General features: G+C 44.3%; 1 protein-coding gene across 10 annotated transcripts in view; it reads right to left on the reverse strand.

The window, feature by feature from the left end:
- The window catches only part of Smim14 (small integral membrane protein 14), a 90306-nt gene that overhangs the window by 4876 nt on the left and 61718 nt on the right, over window positions 1–23712 (reverse strand). For all 10 annotated transcript variants that reach the window (NM_001376971.1, NM_001376972.1, NM_001376973.1 and 7 more), the window contains 3 exons: window positions 16674–16782; window positions 8805–8853; window positions 1467–1609 (listed from right to left, as the gene is read on the reverse strand). In NM_001376971.1, the coding sequence (NP_001363900.1) occupies window positions 1467–1609; window positions 8805–8853; window positions 16674–16748 (267 nt within the window). In that variant the 5' untranslated portion in view covers window positions 16749–16782. The remainder of the gene's footprint in view (window positions 1–1466; window positions 1610–8804; window positions 8854–16673; window positions 16783–23712) is intronic.

Genomic DNA, 23712 nt, shown 5'->3' on the forward strand with positions numbered 1-23712 from the left:
AAATAACAAAGGTATACACAGAGTAAGGCATGGGGAGAGGCTAAGAAAGAAACACTTTATGTTTGCAAGGTTCTTAAGGCACAGTCCCCTTTCCAAGAAAAGCCTAAAGTACACTAAAGCTTTCTCTCCTTTTCCTCTAAGACAGATGGAGTCTCCCTGTGTAGAGGAGGCTAGCCTTGGACCACAAATGAGACCGTGTGTGTGCCAATAAAGCCATTCTTAGCTAGCCCAGCACACAGCATGTCTATACGCTCTCCTCCTAAAAGTTCCACGGTGCAGGCCAATTCTCACTGCTATGCCTGCTTTCCTCTCATATGAAGAACTACTTATAAAGTCTGACATTGGGCTGGTGAGATGGCTCAGTGGGTAAGAGCACCCGACTGCTCTTCTGAAGGTCCGGAGTTCAAATCCCAGCAACCACATGGTGGCTCACAACCATCTGTAACAAGATCTGACTCCCTCTTCTGGAGTGTCTGAAGACAGCTACAGTGTACTTACATATAATAATAAATAAATCTTTAAAAAAAAAAATCTGACATTAACACCGTAAGGCTGCATACTGAGAAGGCTGAGCAACAGAATTAATAGAGTAATTTCGTGTTCCAACATGTGGTTTCATCACGAAGAAAAAAGTTTTTTGGAGACAGGGTTTTCCATAGGAAAGCAAGCTAGGCTCTAACTTGCTATGTAGCAAAGGATGATCTTGAATTTTGATGTCCTACCTCCACCTCCCCATGCTGGGATTACAGCTGTGTGCACTATACCCTGTTTATGAGGTGTTGAGCCCAAGGCAGGGCTTCACACACACTAGGCAAGTAGTCTACAAACTAAGCCCCATCCCTGTTGATGGATGGCGCTGCTCGCAGGTGCAGCAACATCTCATTTAAAGCCGGACAGAAAGGCTTTACTGTACATATCACTACATGATCCTAGTCTGAAAACTGTTTTTCTTAATTATTTTTATTTTGTGTACATGTTTTGCCTACATGTATGCCTGTGGGAAGGTGTAAGATGCCCCAGAACCGGAGCTAGAGACAATTCTGAGCTGCCATGTGGGTACTAGGAATTAAACCCAGGGCCTCTGGAAGAGCAGTCAGTGTACTTAACCACTGAGCCATCTCTCCAGCCCAACTTTTTTTCCTGGATGCTGTGTAACTTTATAGATACCCATCCCCTTCCTGAAGCAAGATCTCACTTTGGAGTACAAGGTGACCTAGAATTTGTGGCAATCCTCCTGCTGCACTCTCCCAAGTGCAGGGATTACAGATATGAGCCACATCTAACTCTGTTTTTTTATTTTAATGTTCATCTCTACAAAAGATAACTGGGGACTGAGAATTTCATTATGACTACACTGAAAGGACTCAGTCCGAGAATTGAGTCTTCCTCTTAATAATTTCTGTATTTCAGTCCAAGCAAACACCCCCCCCCCCCACCACCCACAAAGGGTCAGGAGTAGCTCTTACACTGTGAGGACTGGAGGGCTTTCCAGGGAGGCTGGAGCCTCTCAGGTTAGGAGGCCTCAGAAGGAAGAGGAGCATGGCGATCACCATCCAGGCCATCAGGATCACAGTGATGCTGATGCCACTGTCACTGGAGGGTCCTGGCACTAAGGACGAACAGAAAAAGCATCTGTAGCCAAACTGCATCCTGACTGAAACCCTGCGAGATACACATCTGAAATGGGAGCAAGTCTGGTCCTCTGCAAGAGTAAGTGTATACGCCTCACAGAGGCACTTGTCCAGCCCCGTGCAGTAATAATCTGTGCTAACAGAGTCCTGAGCGCTGGGAGCAGGCAGGGACACTTATCACTGTGACACACCATGCCCTACACACACCCAACAGTTTTGCACTGATTTGCAAGGACCATGGACTTAGGAAACCACAAATGCGTAGACCTGCTGAAGTAAAGAAGCCAGATCAAGAATAGCTAATGGGGGGCTGGAGACTCGACTCAGGGTAAAGAACACTGCTGCTCTTGCAGAGCGAGGATCCTCGTTCAGTTCAGCACCCACAACAGTGGCCTACAACCAACCACCTGTACGTCTATTTCCAGGGGTCCAACACTCTCTTCTGACCGCCACAGACACCATGTACATGCAGGCAGTGCATACGTAAATAAATCTACAAGAATTTTAAAGAATACCCAAGAGTAGGTATGGTGGCACATGCCTTTAATCCCAGAACTCAGGACATAGAGGCGGGTGGATTTCGGAGTCTTAGGGCAGCCTCATCTACATAGAGAGTTCCAGGCAAGTGAAGGCTAGATACTAAGTCTATGTCCAAATAATAAAAAGCAAAACAAACGAAAAAAATTCTAAAAAAACAAAACAAAACAACAAACAAAAAAGCTCAGTTTTCAGAAACTAAAATTAGAGATCAGATTTAAAGAAATCCCAGCAGATTTCAGAAATGGCCTGTCAATATGACAGCTAGTTTTGGTTTTTCTGCATCAGGGAAAATCCTGTTCAGCTACCCAGGCAGGATGCTGAAACTAAGCTCACACACTGTAACAGGCTCCACAGGCCCAGGCTCACTCCCAACCTGCAGTACTGAGGCCAAAGTTCTAGCAACTGAAATGCAGTCATGTTAAGGACTTAGCTGGTACAAGAGGAGGCAGATGGGAATGTGGTCTAGTCCTAACCTCAGTCACTTTCTGAGCAACAGCTAACTCAGTGGGGCAGGAGTCGCCAAACCACATGCTTTACCAGTACTGTCTCTTTTCCTCTGCTTTGGATGCTGGGTGTTGAACCCAGGACCTTACCAGTCTAGACAGGCAGTACACCACTTCGCCACACCCAAACCCCACAGCACACGTCTCCTGTTCCCTTCAACACTCTATATGCTGTGGGGATCTAACATTTCTATTACACTTACTCTGATTTTTGTGGAGTAACACATGGAGGGGCACAGGAGAACTTTCAGGATCTGGTTCTTTCTTTCCACTGTGTGAGTGCCCGGGATTGAACTCAGGTAAGCGTCTTTATCAGCTAAGCCACAGGACTGAACTTTCCTCTTACACAGGTCAGTCCGTTATCCAGTACCCTCAGGTCTCCAGGGTAGCCGAGGCTCCTGATTTTCCTGCCTCTAACTGCCAGACAAGTATGTGTTGTCACACCCCAAAACACCAGAAACACAAACATCTCTGCTGACCCACCCAGTGACTAAGCCTATCGAGCTCTGAGGACGCCAGCCTGACCTTTGCTGGGGTGACTTGGACTTGCTTCTCTAGGCTTCACTCTCTCCAACGTTATCTTTCCTAGTTACTTCACTTCTTCTCCAGCCAGAGTTTCCCTCGCCTGGCTGCACATCATCAGGAAGACCTGTGACCTACAGCACAGATTCTGAGGCCCTGTGTCAGACCATCTGATTCAGAGCAGTAGAGGGCTGTGGGCTAGTATTATAATTTTTTAAGCCTTCCAAATGAGAATGATGTAACACCAATTCAGTACTTCTCTGGCAGGGAGTACTGGAAGGAGTCCTTCCACCCCCTATCTTCCACCTTGCCCAGCACAACAGCCAGTCTCCCATTTACTCTCTGCCTCCCTCTTCTATAACAACCCCACTACTTCTGCTATCGTCCTGCCGCCTCTTCAAAGGATCATAGCATTTCTCAGTTGAAGGAATAGCTTGCCTAAGCCATTAACTTTCTAAGAGCAGGGACCATCTCATGGCTATTTGATCTTGGTTTCTTTATCTGTGAAAGTTAAACATCCTATCACCTCATAGGGGAGCACCAGGCCAGGGACAGGCAGGACATGAAAGCAGAATGACACACTGCCCAGAATGGCATGTGGCAAACGGGGGTGGGGGGTGGGGGGAGGAGGCAGGCACCAAAATCCCTCCACTTCAGAGTCTAAATAGACATGATTTTCCTGACCTTCAAGGCTTGATGCAAGATATTCATATTCTCTCTCTATCTCTCTCCTCTCTCCCCTCTCTCTCCTTCCCTCTTCCCTTCCCCCTCTTTGAGTGCTGGTGATCTAATCCATCCATGGGTTCCAGCAAGTTGGGCAAGCCCTCAACTCCCACACCCATATTTATCTGTGGGATGTAGAAGGGAAACATGCCATGGCACCCTCTGGGGAGACAAGAAAATAATTTGTGGGGGTCGGCTATCAGTTTTAAGGCTCATTTACACTACTGTCAATCATCCAGTTGGCCACATGAGGGCTGCTGGAGGTGGGTCTGCTGTATATGAGTCCTGAGGACCACGGGTGCACGTGAGGTCTGCTGGGAATGAGTCTGAGCTGTGGAAAGTCTTAAATATCCTGTAAAGAGAGAAATGCCTGCGGAGGTCATGGAGAGGTGTGTGACAGTAATACTTAAAAAAAATTTAAAGGTGTGTGTGTGTGTGTGTGTGCACACGCACGCGTGTGCAAGCACACATGCCACAAGCACACACACTGAGGTCTGAGGACAATTTGAGAAAGTTAGTTCTCTTCTCCCACAGTGTGTGGTGGGGGGAGTCCCAGAAACCTGAACTTAGATCATCAAAGTTGCAGCTTTATCTGCTGGGCCATCCTGCTGGTCCTGCTTGCACTGAGATATCCTGTAACCAGGCTATGTAGCCATGGCTGGCTTGAACTCTGTCTGTCTCTAGAATGCTGAGACAGCAGGCCTGTGCTGCTTACTCCTGGTTTGCTGAATTTTAGAAAATAATTATGGTGCCATTCTAGGAAGTAAATTTGGTATATGAGACCCAAAGAGGCCAGAGGGAAAACAAAACAGCAGGCGAAGAGGACACAATTAGTGCTGCAGCAGCAGCAGCAGGCAGCAACAGACAGCAGCAGCAGGCAGAGATGGAAAGAATGCTGCTGAGGCATTAAACACATAAATTTGAGGGGGTCAGGAACAGTGGGCCAGGCAGGACAAGGCCATCCTGAGCTAGGTAGTGAGTTTGAGGCCAGCCTAGGCACACACTGAGACCACTAGGCACACAGTGAGACCACAGAGACAGGCTAACGTGCAGTTCGGTGGTGGAGCACTGGCCTAGTGTGCATTGAGGACTTGGGTTTGATCTGTAGCACCAAAAGAAACAACAGTTTTTGAAAAATATTCTACAAAGCCCTAAAACGTTCTTCATGTTCAGACAAACCTCTGAACTGCCTTTAAAAGTGGTTGTATGAAAAACCTAGACTTGTTCTTCAGATGGCCACCTTTTGTAATGAAATAGCCATGTCCACTGGTAACTATAAAATGCAGGGGCTAGAGGAAGGTGCCAAAGCGGCAGGGTTTAGATCTAGACTGGGAAATAGGGAGGGAGGGAGATCACTGCCGTGATGCTGGGGATCTGGAAGGGAGAAGGGTCTGCCTCCAAGTGCCCCTGCCTTCACCGAGCTGAGAACCAAGACTGACATAGATGTCCAAGTAAGACAGTCTCTACATACATAATGGCTGGACACGGGACAGCAGAGGGTGGTACCACTGAGAAGGGAAAAGTGTCCACAAAATGTAGATAGAGTGAAGCCAGCAGGACAAGGCTTTGCAGCTAAAAGCACCGCCTCCAAGCCTGAAGATCTGAGCTTGGCTCCCCACCCCCACCCCCTCATACAACCAAATTGTTTTTTTATATAGCAAACGCAGAGTGAGAGGCAGCTGGAAGCAATCTTAGTCAGGAGCCAATGGGATGTGTTTACTGCTGACTCCTGCAACTGGAGTGAGGTTCAGAAGCCAGGCAAGACGTGGAGACCAGAGAGACTTAGTCGCAGAAGCAGCCAGTCACAGCCAGAGCATAGGACTCACAGGTCAGAACAAGGACCTTCAAGTGTGCTTCAAACAGAAAGCCCCTGAAAAGTTTTAGGTGAAAAGAAGCCAAAAGCAAACTCTTACTTGTTCAAGCCAATTGTGTTATGAATAACAGCAGCAGGGAGCTAAACTGGGAGGGAGTTAGGAACAGGCAAGGCTGGGCATGGTGGCACTCGCCTTCAATCCCACCACTTGGGAGGCTGATTCTTTGTGAATCTAAGGTCAGCCTGTTGTACACAGTGAGTTCTAGACCAGCCAAGGGTACAAATAGGTAAGGCCCTGTCGCAAACAAACAAATAGACAGAAAGACAAACAAACAGACCCTACTATAATGGCCTAGATATGAGGTGGTAAACAGAGAGGAGGCAGAACGAGGTGCTATCAAGTAGAGTGTTGGTTACATCCTGAAGGTAGATATAAAGGACAGGCCTGAGAGCCAAGGGTCGTTTACAGAACAGACAAAGGAGGAAAAGCAGCCGTGACAGAGCTACCAGAAGCCCAATTCTGAAGATTTGAGATTGCCTATGAAACACCACAGTGGACATGTCCACAAGACAGTCACCAGCACACACATCATGAGTCATGAGACTTGAGAACGTCATCAAGGGAGTGTAGGGAAGGAACAGCTCCAGCGAATGAGCTCATGAGGCCGGGGGATAAAGAAAACAGAGTGGTTGAAGACAAAGTAATTGGAAAGTTAGAACTGGGGGAAATAATAGCTAGAGAGTTGGAAAACTGCAAGCCTGAGCAGTTACAGGTTCTGAGTAGATAAGCAAAGGCTTTGTCTAGAAACAGAAAAGATAGGAGATTATGTCAAGGGTTGTGCTGGGTAGGGAGCTCCAGCAATCAGTGCTTGTCATGCAAACAATCAAAACCCATGTGAAGAAGGAGGGCATGGGGCACACTTGTAACCCCAGTGCTGGGGAAAGGAAGACGGGGAATCACTCCCTGGGGATCACTAGCTGACCAAGCAGCTGAGCCGACTCAGAGAGCCCCAAAATCCCACTTAGAGACCCTGTTTTTTTTAAAAAAAAAAAAAAAAAGGTGGAAGGCTTATGAAAAAGGACATCTGAGGTAGACGCCTGACATCCATATTCATGTGTGTATACATGGCATGTGCACCAGCACAAAGGTGCTTCTGCACACACAAACACACATCACAACATAATAAATACAGCTGTATATATTGATACAGAACTTAATGCTATCGCCCAAGAGGCAGGAGCAGAGGGCAGATCTCTATGAGTTAAAGGCCATCCTGGTTTATGTTTATGTAATAGACTCCAGTATAGCCAAGACTATAGAGACACAGTCTCAAGATAAATAAGTAATTGAACAAATAAATAGCTGGGCAGTGGTGGCGCACGCCTTTAATCCCAGCACTTGGGAGGCAGAGGCAGGCAGATTTCTGAGTTTTAGGACAGCCTGGCCTACAGAGTGAGTTCTAGGACAGCCAGGGCCACACAGAGAAACCCTGTCTTGAAACAGAGAGAGAGGGAGAGGGAGAGAGAGAGGGAGGGGGAGGGAGGGAGAGAGGGGGAGAGAGAGAGAGAGAGACAGAGAGAGATGTAGGCCAAAAGTTAAGTTTCAATAAAAACAAATAATATAAAGTGGCAGAGAATTATCAAAGAGAAAAACTATTGGTGCCTTTAACAAACATGCAAGAGAATCAAAACTTAGAACTTAAAAATCCAAACTATATTCACTGACTGATGTCAAAGCTTAAATAAAGTCTGCAGAGAGGAACATAAATACTTCTCTACCATTTATCCTTTTAGCTTATGTTTACATTGTTTTAGACCTCTCCAGAAGTTGGTTCTATGAATAACTGAGGAAATGATTTTTTTTGGAGACAAGATCTCATGTATGCCTGGCTGGCCTCTAACTTACTGAGTAGCAAGGAACTGACCTGGCACTTCTGACCCTTTCAGCCTTTGCCTCCTCAGTGCTGGGATTATAGGTGTGCAGGTCTGTATATATAGATATGTATATATACATATGTATATTGGTATATTTAGTGCTGGAGGTCAAATCTGGGATTTCATATATGCTAAAATAGCAGAATTGAGAGGACCTGCATAAACACACACACACAAGCACACACACACACAAGCACATACAGAGAGAGAAGGGAGGGAGAGGAGAGAGCACACGCACACTTGCGCCTGATGCTAAATATAAACACTGACCTATTAATAAATGTAATCTGGGGCTGGAAATGTAGGGCAGCTATGGAATACTTGCTCAGTCTGAGCAAGACCCAAGGTTAGAAAACCAGGACCACTGTAAGTGACAACAACATAACCCACAACCAAAGCTCTCCGTGTGTGCAGGAGACTTCAGAATGCCCCAAGTATGCTTTTCAATTAAAAACAAAACACAACAAAACAAAACAAAAAAACAACTTTTTGTGCTGGAAGCAATTTAGAAATAGCAAACTAAAGGCAAACTCCCATGAACAGGCCTTTCTGTCTAAAGATGAAATATAAATTCTTTACTGAAGACAGAGATGTACAGTAGAAAACTGTAAGTTTCCTTCACAAATTCCCTCTCATGCATTCCCTCCCACACTCTGCCCTTGGAAGCCTAGAACCCCTTTAAGCCCTATTGGTCTCCCACTAACTTATTTTTTTAGCTGAAGAAGTTATAAAGGAAGAGTTGTGCTGTTTTTTTTTTTAACATGGGGTCTTGACATGTAGCACAAGATAGCCTAGAATGCACCATTCTCCTGCCTCAGCCTTCCTTCCACGTGGGATTTCAGGCATGTACTACCACCATGGCAGCAAGAGTTGTGGGAGTGAGTCTTCCTTGAGGAGCCCATAACCGCATTTGAGGCAGACAAAACACTTTTGAGTCTATCACGCACCAAGTATACACTGGAGAACCACTTTCCTTAAAATAAACTAATCAGGCATGATGATAAACGATTAACATCCTAGCACCTTGGGAGGTGGAGGTCATACAATCAGAGGTTCAGGGCCAGCCTTGGCTACATGAACGGGTTTTGCGTGTTGTGCCCCAGGCCCACCCTCCTGCCGCCCGCCGCTGGTACTTACACTCCCGAAGGCACTCTGTGTCGGTGCAGTAGGACTGGGACTGCCGGAGCTGCAGCAACAGAGAGGAGAGTTAGCCACCGACCCACCAACACGGCAGGGCAACCAGACTGTGATGGGGGTTGGGGGGCACGGGGTGGGTAGGTGCCGGGTGGATCGACAGAATACAGCACTGGAGCTAGCTCAGCATGCATGCAGCCCTGCATGTAATTACTAGCACCACATAATAAACAAGCAAATCTTTTATTTTGCCTGCAGGTTTGTCTGTGCACCACATATATGCCTGGTGCCCAACAGAGGTCAGGACTGGGCATCTGAGTTACAAAGGTTGTAAGCTACTACGTGTGTGTTAGGAAATGAACCAGGTCCAGTCCTCTGGAAGAGCAGCCAGTGCGCTTAACCTGCTGAGCCATCTCTGTAGGCCCTTTATTTTGTGATTGGTTCTCATGTAGGCCATGCTAGCCTCAAACATAGCAGATGACCATAAACTCCAATCCTCCTTGTCTCTACCTCCCCAAGGCTGGAGTGAAGAGCAGTAACTTTTCAGCTTGGTCTCTTGAATGACACCCTCTTACATATTCAGTAACCCACCCTGCAACTGCACAGCAGCCTGCAGAACAACTGCTGAGCTGGCTAGGCACGGGTGCCACACAATGACAGGTTAGGCACCACTCTCGTGTTTCAAGGCTTGGGCAGGCAGGTTACCTGACCCCTCCGAGCTTCAGTTCTTCTCATGGGGACAGGAAATTACCTGCTTACCAAGGGACCATCAGGGATTAGCACAGACAACACAAGTGAGACGCAGTAACAACCCAGTAACACTGTAATCACCGTGTTCTACACAGAGTACGAGCTCATCTAAGCAGGGCTGCGATAACCAACAGACTGTTCTGCAAGCTACCCTCTGGATGCTCAGTCTTGCTGAGTCAGAATGGAAGTAAAAAGATCTTAACTAATGTAAGATTATATATATATATATATATATATATATATATATATATATATACACACACACACACATATTATATATACATATATATGTATATATATATATATGTATATATATATTGTTAATTTTTTTTTTTTGAGACAGGGTTTCTCTGTGTAGTCCTGGCTGTCCTAGAACTAGCTTTGTAGACCAAGCTGGCGTCGAACTCACAGAGCTCCACCTGCCTCTGCCTCCCAATTGTTGGGATTAAAAGCATGCACCACCACCTAGCCATGAGATATATATCTTAATCCTTAAGAATCCAAAAGGAGGGGGGAAAAAAAAGAATCCAAAAGGACCAACTGCTCTTCCAGAGGTCCTGAGTTCAAGTCTCAGAACCTACATGGTGGTTCACAGCCATTTCTAATGGGATCTGATGCCCTTTTCTGGTTGTGGCTGAAAACAGCTACAGTGTTCTCATATACATTCAATAAATAAATCTAAAAAAAAAAAAAAAAAAAAAAAAAAGAGGGCTGGAGGGCTGGAGAGATGGCTCAGTGGTTAAGAGCACTGACTGCTCTTCCAGAGGTACTAAATTCAATTCCCAGCAACCACATGGTGGCTCACAACCATCTGGAATGGGACCTGATGCCCTCTTGTGGTGTGTCTGAAGACAGTTATAGTGCACCCATAAATAAAATAAACACACCTTTAAAAAAAAAAAAGACTCTAAAAGGAATCATCTGAACACTCAAGATTATTCCAAGGGGAAACAAGTCTACAAGACTCTTAAGTCTTAAGAATAGAATCAACCAACCTTCCCACGTGTATGTTTTCTGTGTGTCTATGTGTATGTGTAATATATACTTATATACTATGTATAGATATACACACATATATACATGTGTGTATGAACATACATGCATTACATACATACACATACATACATACACACACTTTAAAATGTTTTAAGATCTTTTAAAAAAATTTTTTTTGTTGTTGTTCTGTTTTTGTTCAAGGCAGGGTTTCTCTGTGTAGCCCTGGCCATCCTGGAACTCACTCTGCCTCCCAAGTGTTGGGATTAAAGGCATGCACCTCCACTACCCAGCCTATTAAATCTTCAAAAATAAAGTGAAGGGAATGAAGATGACACTCAGTGTCAGAAGACAGCTCCACATCCCTGTGCACACAAAACACACAAACAAACACACATACACAGCTCAAACATAGACCTAAACACACACCTCTTTGTATGCACACACACACAAACACACATGCACAGCTCAAACATACACACCTAAAAAAAAAAAAAAAACTTAAAACAAATTTGGGAGTAGTAGGGGCTGTCCTGAAACTCATTCTGTAGACCAGGCTGGCCTCAAACTTGAGAGATTTGCCAGCAGCTGTCTCCCAAGGGCCAAGATTAAAAAAGTGTACTCAACACTGCCTGGCAATTTAAAATAATTTTTATTTTATTTATTTCCTTTCTCTCTTCCTTCCTTCCTTTTCTCTTCTTTTTCCTGAGACTGATTCTCACTATGTAGCCCTGGCTGGCTCGGAAGTTGCCATGTAGACCAGGCTGGTGTCAAACTCAGACCCACTTGCCTGCTAAATAATGGGATTAAAGGTGTGCATGCAGCACTATGGTCCACCTTCAAATACATCTTTAAAAAGAGAACTACTGGGCTGGTGAGATGGCTCAGCGGTCAAGAGCACTGACTGTTCTTCCAGAGGTCCTGAGTTCAATTCCCAGCAACCACATGGTGGCTCACAACCATCTGTAATGGGGTCTGATGCCCTCTTTTCGTGTGTCTGAAGACAGCTACAGTGTACTCAACTGAGAGAGAGAGAGAGAGAGAGAGAGAGAGAGAGAGAGAGAGAGAGAGAGAGAACGAGCAGTTTCAATGGAAACAGAAAAGGTCCTTCTCAAGGCTGCTTTTTGCTTTTCCTGGCTGTAAAGAAATAAATTAAAAGGCAAAAACCCAAACCCACAGTAGCTAGTTATAAGGAAATAGCTTTAGTGCTACTTCTGCCTTCAGTTAAAAGCCGACTTAGACCATGGTGTGGTATTGTCGTCTGTGCATTTATACGGTAAAGAAAACTGCATGTGACACAACAAGCATATACTTCAGCTGAAAAGGACTCACAGGGCATCTATTCTCATTCACCTTGTTTTAGAAAGCATTTCACAAGCCAGGTAGGGTGGCTCACACCTTTAGGTCCAGCACTGGGGACAAGCCTATCCTACACAGCAAGTTCTAGGCCTGCCAGGGCCACATAGTAAAACCCTGTCTCAAAAAAGACAGACAGACAGACAGACAGGATTTAATAAATGAAGCCTAAAGGATTACACTGGGAGAAAGAAGGGAGACAGTCCATTGTGAGGATTGGTGCAGTGTGTGACGGTGCATGCGTTTGCTTGCCCATGCCTGCATAACTGGGACCAGACGATAACACAAGGTCTCTACTGTTCTCCAATTCAGCTTTATTTTTAAAGATTTATTTTTATATATGTGAGTACACTGTAGCTGTCTTCAGACACTCCAGAAGAGGGCATCAGATCCCATTACAGATGGATGTGAGCCACCATGTGGTTGCTGGGAATTGAACTCAGGACCTTCGCAAGAGCAGCCAGTGCTTTTTTTTTTTTTTTTTTTAAAGATTTATTTATTTATTATATGTGTGTACACTGTAGCTGTCTTCAGAAGAGGGCATCAGATTTTTGTTATGGATGGTTGTGAGCCACCATGTGGTTGCTGGGATTTGAACTCAGGACCTTTGGAAGAGCAGTTGGTGCTCTTAACCGCTGAGCCATCTCACCAGCTCTAACCTGGAACTTTTTGACCAGGTTAGTCCACAGTGATGCTGCAGGGCCCATTACTTTCTGTCCCCATGGCACAGCTTGGGGAGGAAGTGACAGACACAGTCCAGCATGCCTGGTTTTCTATGTGTACCTGAGATCTGAACCCAGGTCCTTGTGCTATGCAACTCACTGAGTCATCTTGCCAGCCACCATTTAAAAAATGTTTCTAACCACCCCCACACACACAAATTTTGAAACATCCCCCAAACAAATAGAAACATATGCAACTCCCAAAGTGCAACTGAATTACAAATGTTCAATGCTCACACATCTAGGGATATGGGAGGGAGGAAAGGAGAGGGATCTTAAATTCCTGAGCACCCCGGTCTGGGCATTATTTGTATCGCAGTTGCAAACAGCTCTGAAACGCTAGTTATAACAGACGGTTGCGTGCTTTACATCCAACAACCCAGCACTGTAGGTTGATAGTAAAATGAATGAACAAGTTTACATTCTTTATACTAAAACTTAGACATGCAGTGAAAATACAGTAACCTGATTAATGTTTATGTCCATAAAAAGGGGACCACCCAAGATTTCTATATTTGTAACTTTTTAAATAATTTTTAAATTATGCTAAGAACAAATCTCATCAATTTAGAAATCAAAGGTAACAAAGCTTCATTATAATTGTTGAAACTTGTGATGGAGAGATGTCTCAGTGGTAAGCATACTTCCTGCTCTTTCACAGAACCAGAGTTGGAGCCCACACCCATGTTGGGCAACTCACAACCACCCAGCTCCAGAGGACCCAACACCTGCTGCTGGAAACTGTGAGAACTGAGCTCACCTGTGCAAACACAGACTCACACATATATTCATAAACAAAATAAAATCTTTCTCTTCTTGTGGGGTTTTTGTTTTGTTTCTGGACAGGGTCACTCTTCATAGCCCTGCCTGTACTGAAACTCAGCCATCCGCCTGCCTCTGCCTCCTGAGTGGTGGGATTAAAGGTGTGTACCACCACCCGCCCCCGGGAGAGTAAGTGCTCTTAACCAAGCCATTTCTTCAGCCCACTTCTGAAGTCATCCAGAAAATATCTGCCTTTGCCATTTCCTTTAAGTGTTTCCCTAATTTTAAAAAAAATGTAATTTTATGTCTATGAGTTCTGCTGCATGCATGTGTGTGCACCATGTGTGTGCCTGGTGCTCTTGGAGGTCAGAAGAGGATGTCAAACCAAGTTACAGGTGGATATGCTAGGAACAGAGCTCTCGTTCTGTGTAAGAGCAGCCAGTGCTCCCAACCACTGAGTCACCTCTCCAGCCCCTACAGTGTCCCCTAATTTCAACTCCAGTAGTTTTCAATACATTTTAGGCTTTACAGTAATCCCAGCATGTTGTAGTTTGAGGCCAGCCTGGTCTACAGAGTGAGCTTCAGAACACTCAGAGCTACACAGAGAAGTCTCAAAAAACCCAAAACTAATCAACCAACCAAAACCTCTAAAAAAATAAAATCAATCAATCAATCAATCAATCAATAGACAAATAAATTTGGTTTTTTGTTTTGTTTTGTTTGGTGAGATAAATGCCTATTTTTGATCTTCTCTATATGGAGATCAGTTTTCCATAAGAAGTTATACAAGGGTTCTTAATTGTTTTAAAATGTGTGTGTGTGTGTGTGTGTGTGTGTGTGTGTGTGTGTGTGCCTGCCTGCCTGCTTGTCTGTCTGTGGAGCATGTGCATGTGGTGCCCATAGAGGTTGCCTGAGAACTCAAGTTACAGATGGCTGTGCATGGGCGGCCCTGTGGTGCTGGGGCAGGGGCTTCTCTCAGAGCAGCCATGCTCTGCTCTCACTGGCGAGCTGTCTCCTTGGCTCCCTTAATCTACACGTGTTAGATTTATCACCTCTGCTAATAACCAGTTAACAGAAGACTATGACTTCAAGTTGTGCTTCCCTGGTTGGTCCACGTGTCTGCTTGTGCTGCTCTGACTACAATGGCTCTCTAGAATGCTTTGAAACTGCTTTTATGCCTCTAACTATTGTTTTGGCCACTGTTGGGTCTTTTGTGCTTCCACATAGAGCTTTACAATTTTTTTCTAGTTTTACAAAGTTACTGAAGTTACCCACTATTACACTGCAACCTGAGACTCCCTATTTTCTACCAGTGTTTGCTTCATAAAACTAGGTGTTCCTACTCAGTGCATACAAATTCATCATTTTTGACAAATGATCCTATTATCAATACATAATAACCTCCTTTGTGTAACATGTTTTATCTTTAAATCTGTTTATACTTAATCCACTCCTGCTTGCTTTTGGATCCCATTTGCTTGATATGTCATCATTCATTTCTCTTCTACTCTGTGTCCTCACAGGTGAGTTTCTTACAGGCAGCATTCTGTTGAGCATTATCTTCAATCACGTGAGTTTATTTTTTTTAAATACATGTATGTGTGTCTGGGTACGGGTGTGTGCATGTGAATGCAGGTGCTTGTAGAGACCAGAAAAGGGTGTTGGAACCACTGTAGCTAGAGTTACAGGTGGTCATGATTGCCTCACAACCTGAGAAATGAACCTGGGTCCTCTGAAAGAAAAATAAATACACAATTACTGAACCCTGTCTCCAGCTCATATCTGTGTTTTATTTATAAAATTATGACTGTAGTCCCTAAGCTGCAAACTTCAAAATCCATCTAAACAGCAGCAGGCCCCTCCTTCCTGCCCCAGCCTAGGATGCCCCTACAGTAGCTGTTAAAAATGGTGCTCCTGATAGCACCGTGACACATCTCAGCCTGCATCCATCACAGCTGCCCCACAAGAGCTGTCCATGGTGGCTCATCTCTGTTCCTACCTCAGTCTACAGCTCTCATAAAATACCACTGAAGAAGCTGTTCCTTAGGAGCTGTCCACAGTGGCAGCACCTCCTCTCCAGCCTCTTTAAGCAGCTCCACAGAGATGGCGCCTCAGCCAAAGCCACCTACAGGCCAGGAAGGCCTTCCCATCCTAATGTTAATGTTACCTATTGTACGTGAGGCCCTGGGTATGATCCCTAAATACATTTTAAAAAGTATTTTATTATTAATAGTGCTCAATTTTCTGTAAAAAGTACACACTCTGATATAAACAGTATTAATTTTACGCTTAGGAACTAGGAGAGTCTTAAAATGCTCTAAGTTAAATCATACTACACAGATCAATAAGACTATCCGAATTTCTTAATTTAAAATCTGCCTTTGGAGCCAGGCTTTGGTGGTGCATGCCTTTAATTCCATCACTCAGGCAGAGGCAGATGGACCTCTGTGAGCTTTGGTCCAGCCTGGTCTACAGATCGAGTTCCAGGTCAGCTTTTCCTCCTGCGTGCTGGGATTAATGATGTTGCACCACCACTGCCCAGATCAAAAAAGTAATTTTGTTATGCCTTTGTCAAATAACTTACTAGACCTAGAAATGCTCTCTACAGAGCTCCTTACTGGGGTGACTTATGGCAAGCTCCACATAACTAAAAACGATGATCTGTCCCAGCATGAACACAACAGGCTCAACATGATTGTGGTCAACACTGCAGGATGGCCAATGTCCTTAAAAGAAATCTACAGAAATAAAGAGAATAATTGGTTTTCATCTCTAATAAAACAAGTACTGGCAAGTGTTTTATCGTTGTCGTAACTGACCACAGAGTCTCCACTATCAGATACTTCTTAGTGACTCTCTGGAGAAAATCCTCTATTAACCTTGGTGCTGGCTAGTTTCCTCTCTATTACCCACAAGTCACGGTCATCTGGGAAGAGGGAACCCCAACAGAGAACCAACCTGTCTTCATTGCATCAGCCTGTAGATAAGTCTGTGGGGCATTTCTATGATTGATGGTTGATGTGGGAGGACCCAGGCCACCATGGCAGTGCTGCCCCCTGGGCTGGGTCCTGGGTGTTAGGAGAATGGGCTAATAAGCAAGACCTGGGGTGCAAGGGTGGCCTCTCCTTCAGTTCCTGCCTCAACTTCATGAGGGGAAGCTGAAATAATCCCTTCCCTCCCCTAACTGCCTTTGGTCATGACCACCACTGCAGTAGAAACATAACTAAGAGACCCTGATCTCACAGGGCCAGGAAGAGTCCAGAGCAGCTGGGAACTGCGCTCATCTCACCAGATTGATGAGCCTCCTCATAGCATGTTCGTGAGAGCAGACACATTCACAGGGGTCAAATCCTCCTTCAGCCATGGTCACCAGCGTAATTTTACTCAACTATTTAAACCTAGAAATAAAGAAAAAGACAGTTAAGAACACTGTTGAAAGCCGGGCGGTGGTGGCGCATGCCTTTAACCCAGCACTTGGGAGGCAGAGGCAGGCGGATTTCTGAGTTCAAGGCCAGCCTGGTCTACTAAGTGAGTTCCAGGACAGGCAGGGCTACACAGAGAAACCCTGTCTACAAACAAACAAACAAACAAACAGAATACTGTTGAATTTCTCTTCAGTTATGGAAAATTCATATACTGCATAAGCTATAAGTAGTATCTACTAATGGCATATACCTTATTAATATGTAATAATTACAATTTTATCATATGATTTATGAACCTATACAAGCTACTGGCTCCTTCTGCCACCAGCCCCACTTTCTGTAAAGTAAGTGTCTTTTGGGTGCTCTAACTGGCTCTGCCTATTCTACTTAATTACTTTATTCCTAAACTTTATTTGCTACTGAAAATGAAATTTAAAATTTTAAAGCAACCATTATGCTAACAAGAAAGAAGATTGGCTGAGCACCATGGCATGTGTGTAATCACAGAAATTAGGAGGCTACAGAAATCTGAAACCAGCCTGAAGTTCAGAGCAAGTCTGAAGGCAACGTAGGCTACAGAGTCTTCTCCAAAACCCGAGGGAGTAGGGGGTGGAGAGCTCAGTAGTTAGGAGCACTCGCTGCTCTTCAAGAGGACCTGAGTGTAGTTCCCAGCACCCACAGTGGGCAGCTCACTACTGCCTGTAACTCCAACTCCAGGGCATCCAACACCCTCTTCTGGCCTCTGCAGCCTACTGCATGGATATGATACACACAAACCCATGCAGATACACACACATACATATATAAAAAAATTTTTAAGAAAAAAAAAACTGAAAGAAAAATGAGGTTTTAAAAATATCAATGTTTATGGAATTAAATGAATGGCAACAGGGGTAGGAGCGGTGGCTCAGCATTCAAGAGCACTTGTTGCTCTTACAGAGGATGGGGGTTTGATTCTCAGCATCCACAGAGTGGCTCAAAACCAGCTGCAAACCCAGTTCCTGGGGAACTAATGCCCTCTTCTGACCAGTCATCCACATGATATACATACACACACACACACACAAAACATTCATATACATAAAGAAACATAATTTTTTTAAATTAATGACAACAACCAGAGATACAGTGTTACACTTTGGTTTTGTTTTTTTCTTGACAGGGTTTCTCTGTGTAGCCTTGGCTATCCTGGTACTCACTTTGTAGACCAGGCTGGCCTCGAACTCAGAAATCCACCTGCCTCTGCCTCCCAAGTGCTAGGATTAAAGGCGTGCACCACCACGCCCGGCTCAGTGTTACACTTTGAAAAACAAAAAGAAACGAGATTCTGGGATGGAGTACTAGCAACCAGATTTATCCTTCTGTCTAAAACAATTTTTAGAAACTGGATAAAAATGCATAAAACGGGCCAGAGAGATGACTCAGCAGTCAAGAGCATAAACTGGACTTGCATAAGGAGTCTGATTCCAAGGACCCACACTGAGCAGCTCAAACAGCCTGTCATTCCAGTTCCAAGTGGTTCTGATGTCTCTGCTTTCCGTGAGCACCTGCACTCAATGTGCACAATCAAGTGCACATTTCTCTCTCTCTCTCTCTCTCTCTCTCTCTCACACACACACACACACACACACACTCTTAAATAAAATAAATCTTATTGAATACAACAGCATGTTTCAAGCTGGGGTACATTAGGCAATTTTTAAAAAAGATTATTCATTTATTTATCTATTTATTTAACGTATACACAGTTTTGTCTGCTTATGTATCTTTATACCAAAAGAGAGCATTGGATCCTATACGACTACAGTTATAAATGGTTGTGAGCTACCATGTAGGTGCTGGGAATTGAACCCAGGACCTCTGAGCCATCTTTCCAGACCCCATCAGGTAATTTTTAAAAAAAACTTCCCTGAGTGATAGGAAATCAAGTGAATATTGAGATTGACTCATTTTGCTGCCTAGAAGAGTCTTTAATTCAAAACCCAAGCAGGGAGGAAGGTTGACTTCAAATAAAATTGTGAACCGGAGGAGGGGGGACAACAGGAGTCAGGATGAAGAGGGTCTTTGGGTTACAGTGAGCTCTTTATCCAAAGAGCAATGTGGAGCCCACCATGTTAGATCTGCCCTAGCTTATTTTGAATGAAAAAAAAAATCACCCCATCTGTGCCTTACAAAGCTGAGAGGAGGGGCTGGAGAGATGGCTCAGTGGTTAAGAGCACTGACTGCTCGTCCAGAGGTCCTGAGTTCAATTCCCAGCAACCACATGGTGGTGCACAGCCATCTGCAATGAGTCCTGATGCCTTCTTCTGGTGTGTCTGAAGGGAGCAATGGTGATGTACTCATATGCAATAAATAAATAAATAAATAAATAAATAAATAAATAAATAAATCTTTAAAGAAAGAAAAAAAGAAAGAAAGAAAGAAAGAAAGAAAGAAAGAAAGAAAGAAAGAAAGAAAGCAAGCAAGCTGAGAGGAGAGAAACCAGAATACATCAAGGAAGTCTGGCCAAGCCTAGCAATGAAGGCCTGCAGCCCCAGCTACCTGGGATGTGAAGCTGGAGGAATGCAAGTTTAAGGTCTGTTTGAGACAGGACACAGAGAAACTTCTAAGGTCAGTCTAAGCAACTTAGCAAGACCTGGTGTCAAAAATTCAACAGTGGTCTTTAGTCAACGGTAGAGCATGTGTCTGCATAGCATGTGGTAAGGTTTAAACTTAATCCCCAGTATACAAAGGAGGGCTGAGGGGAGGAGCAGGGAGGAGAGGGACTTTGTAGACATGATGTTCTTTGAACAGATCACTGCTAATGATGCATATGAAGATGATGAATTACATAAACAGTGTGAGAAGGGCCGGCTTCCTACCCACAACCCTCATAGCAAAATAAACTCTAGACGCACAAGTGATTGAAAGTTCAAAGGACCACAACAGTGTTCACAACTGACATGTGTAAAGTTACATGACTGGGAATGTGTCGAGGACAGACAAGCAAAGCAAAATCACGGACAACTTTGACAGCCAGTAACTCATGAGCCAAAAACGCAGAGTAAAATGAAAAGACAACTTTTGAAAGAGCATGCTCTGTAGCCCAGGCTGGTCTGAACTTGATATACAGGGCACAACTGTGAACTCTACTCTTACTCCCAAGTCCTGGGATTACGGGTGTGTGCCATCTATCACACCCAGCTTCTGACATTCAAATGCCAGGATGTCCAAGCCCTTTCCAGCTCTCCAGCCTCTCAGCACAGAGGCACTTGAAAGGCACTAGGGAAAAGAGAGACTTCCTTTTACCCCCAACCATCCATCAACCAATGTAAGTCTGCCTTTCAATTTATTCACAAAACTCCAACTTGACCTGCCTCTCCTCCCAAGGACTCCATCTTAGTCACCGCCTCAACACCTTCCCACAGCTTCAGTCACAGCACTCACTGAAGAAATACATATGTGCTAGGAATGTATCCACAGACTGGGGTTTTAAGTTATGCTCATCTCGATTGGCTTCCATGTGAATGAGCAGTTTTAGACCCGGACACTCTTTAACAGTGCTATGCTTCTACACAGCTTTCTACAGGTAAAGGGGTAAAGGTGCTCTCCGTTCTACCATAAAGCCTTCACTTTATGGTTGCCATCTTTAAATAACCTTTGGGGGGGGGGGGCAGATGGTGGTGGCTCTCGCCTTTAGTCTCTGCACTCACAAGGCAGCAGCAGTAGGATCTCTGAGTCTGAAGCCAACCTGGTCTACAGAGTGAGTTCCAGGGCAGGGAAACCCTGTTTAAAAAAAAAAAAAAAAAAAAAAGCCACGGGTGGTGTGGGGGTGGGGATGGACAGGACACACAGTTGGTTAGGAAACAAGGTGTGCCAACTCTGCAGCAGAAGCTGAACAATGTAACCAACTTCACCTCACATTTGCTTCACAGCAGATGAAGCTGTACTGTGCTGGGCAAGCCTTAGCAGGGCCACTGAGTCAGAAAGCCTCAAAGAGGCCTTTGATGGAGCACTTAATACCCTGCTCTCTCACCTTTCCTGCTGCTAAAGCTGCTTGCCTCTTTAGCTTACATCTTTGATGCTAGGCAACAATGCCAACCTCAAAGGAATGGGCTTGCTCCTTAAGGACAAAACCAGCCCACTACTGGTCTCCTTAAATGTGCAGAGCTAGGGACGCAGCTTGATTGACAGCAGGCTTGTCTAACATGCAGGGTTTGACTACCCCCAACCTCAGAAACAAAAAGGGCATGCTAGAACATTCCTGTAAATGCCAGCACTCTGCAGGAACATTAGAAATCCAAGGACATCTTGATATAAAAAAAGGTGCAAGTGATTACAAAAGGCCTAAGTCATGAAGACACACTAGGGCTAGGAGGAAAGGGTCAGTGGCTAAGCACTCACCCTCTTGCAAAGGACCCAGATTAGTATCCAACAGCCACAACTACCTGTAGCTCCAGTTCTGGGGAACCCAATGCCCTCTGGTCTCTGTGGGTCACGAAGGCACACACATAGAGAGCTACATAAATCAATCCTTTAAAAGGTTAAAAACACACACACTTAAATCTTTCAGCGGTGGTGGCGCACGCCTTTAATCCTAGCATGTGGGAGGCAGAGGCAGGCGGATTTCTGAATTCAAGGCCAGCCTGGTCTACAAAGTGAGTTCCAGGACAGCTAGGGCTACACTGAGAAACCCTGTCTCAAAAACAAACAAACAAACAAACAACAACAACAAACCAAGATAACCTAGAGAAGCTGAAGGAATCACATATGGCTTAAACAAAACTGGCCCTGAGTGGACAATGACATCAGGTAAGTAATGACAATTTAGAAGCAGCCACTCTAAACTTTTACATTTGGAAATAATACATGAAACATTCAACTTACAATGTCAGTACTTTCCTAATGAAGTTACTATCTGAGACAGCAATCTGACTGTAGTATATGATCACCAGTTTGTGTGGTAAAAAGGACAGATGGGCATATATATATATGTATATATATATATATATATATATACACAGCAAGCTCTCAAGCCCAGCCACTCCTAGACAATTCCTAGTAAGGAAAGGCCGCTGAATGACCCTGGCTGTCACAGAGCAGAGCCATCTCCAGTGCTGCAGAAATGGTCAGCCTCTCTCCACCAGGTCTTTTCTTGGTGGATTTGGCAGCTGTTTCTATATCTAGTGAAGAAAATGTCCAGTGTTAATAAATTTATAGTTGGCCATTAAAGACAAATATTCAAGCCAGCCTCCTGGGTTCAACTTACCTAAGTTCGCCTTTGCAAGGGTCTAACTTAATGGCCTCATCCAACTGTGGAAGCTAGGAAAAGACAGTAAATCTACTATGTGTGCTTCTGAGGATGATGCTTATGGCTGGGATTTGATTCCTTAAAGAAACAAACTTACTTGTTTATTGCTTGTTTGTAACCAGCAATAAGTATCAAGAACAACTAGCAGTAAGTATCAAGAGCAAAGCAGCGAGCAAAGCAGCCGACCGTGCCAGTCTTCAGATCAACTCATTTCAAGAGCCCGGCAAGTACAGAAATGGCAACCTTCTTCTAATCCACTGTCTTGCCCCAGAGGCACCAGAGGAACAGCCTGGTTCTACACCCTTTTATGTGAAACCTAAAAATACAAACTCTGCACTTAAGGCCTTGCCAAAACACTGCAGTACCCATCTTAATGTTCACACATTTTAGAATAGAATATTAAAACTAACATGTCTCAGGTTAAGGGCTTATATAAAAAGAACTTAACGCTTTTCTTTTCCTTCAAGAGCTTTGCCACTTTTATCAACAGCACAGGGTATACACTGCTAACTATATAGTAATACAGTCACACAGATATTACTACTCTAGTATGTGAGCATAATCTATTTTAAAAACTCTTTCCTAAGACACAATCTCTTAAGATGTTCAAGAACATCCAAGGGGCACACTACACTGAAACCATTAATTTTCTTTTTGAACAAGATCTCGCTTTACAGCTATGACTAGCTTGCAACTGGCTATGCAGACCAAACTGGCCTTGAATTCGCAGAGATCTGTTTGCCTGTCTCCTGAGTGCTTAAAGGTGTGCAACACCACAAAACCCTTTGCTAGGATGTTAAGGCTCCAAAACTGTTTCTTGGTTTTTCTTCCCAAATTTTAATGACACTGAACATCTTGTCAATTTATCCTTTTTCAAATTCTTTTTGTCTAACTGAGTCCAGGGGTATTCTCTATTATTAGCTTTTAATCACCTATCATGTAAAATTAAGAATTTTTTTATAGGGCTGGAAAAATGGCTCAATGGTTAAGAGCCCTTGCTGCTTGTCTCTAGGACCCAAGTTTGGTTTCCAGAAGCCATGTCAAGTGGTTGACACTGGCTGTAATTCTACATCAAGGAATCCTATGTCCTCCTCTGGCCTGGAGACACACGCAGGTACATGTATGCGTTGCCCACACAGACATACACAGCTTACTTGCTTTTCTCTGACCTAAGTGGCTCCAACGTTGTATTTGAAAGTAGGGGAGGGAAGGACGAGCTCAGCATGTGTAGCACAAGCTCTGTAAGCCTAATGGCCTGGGCCTGAACCAAGATACTGTGAAGGAGAGGACCGACTCCCACACTGTTCCCCTGGCCTCCACAGATACAACACAGTATACGTGCATGCACACACTCAGATCTCTCTCTCATATATACAGTCATTCGTACATACAGATGCAAACACACAAAGTAAATTTTAAAATAACATTAAAAATAAATTATCTAAATCCAAGCACTTGGGAGGTAGTGGTAAGTACTTCTCTCGTTCAAAGCCATACTACTACTGGTCTACAGAGAATTCTAGGAAAGCCAAGGCTATACTGAGAAACCTGGTCTAAAGATGAGATAGGTAGGTAGATAGATAGATAGATAGATAGATAGATAGATAGATAGA

This window comes from Mus musculus, chromosome 5 (assembly GCF_000001635.26).
Source record: "Mus musculus strain C57BL/6J chromosome 5, GRCm38.p6 C57BL/6J".
NCBI lineage: Eukaryota > Metazoa > Chordata > Mammalia > Rodentia > Muridae > Mus > Mus musculus.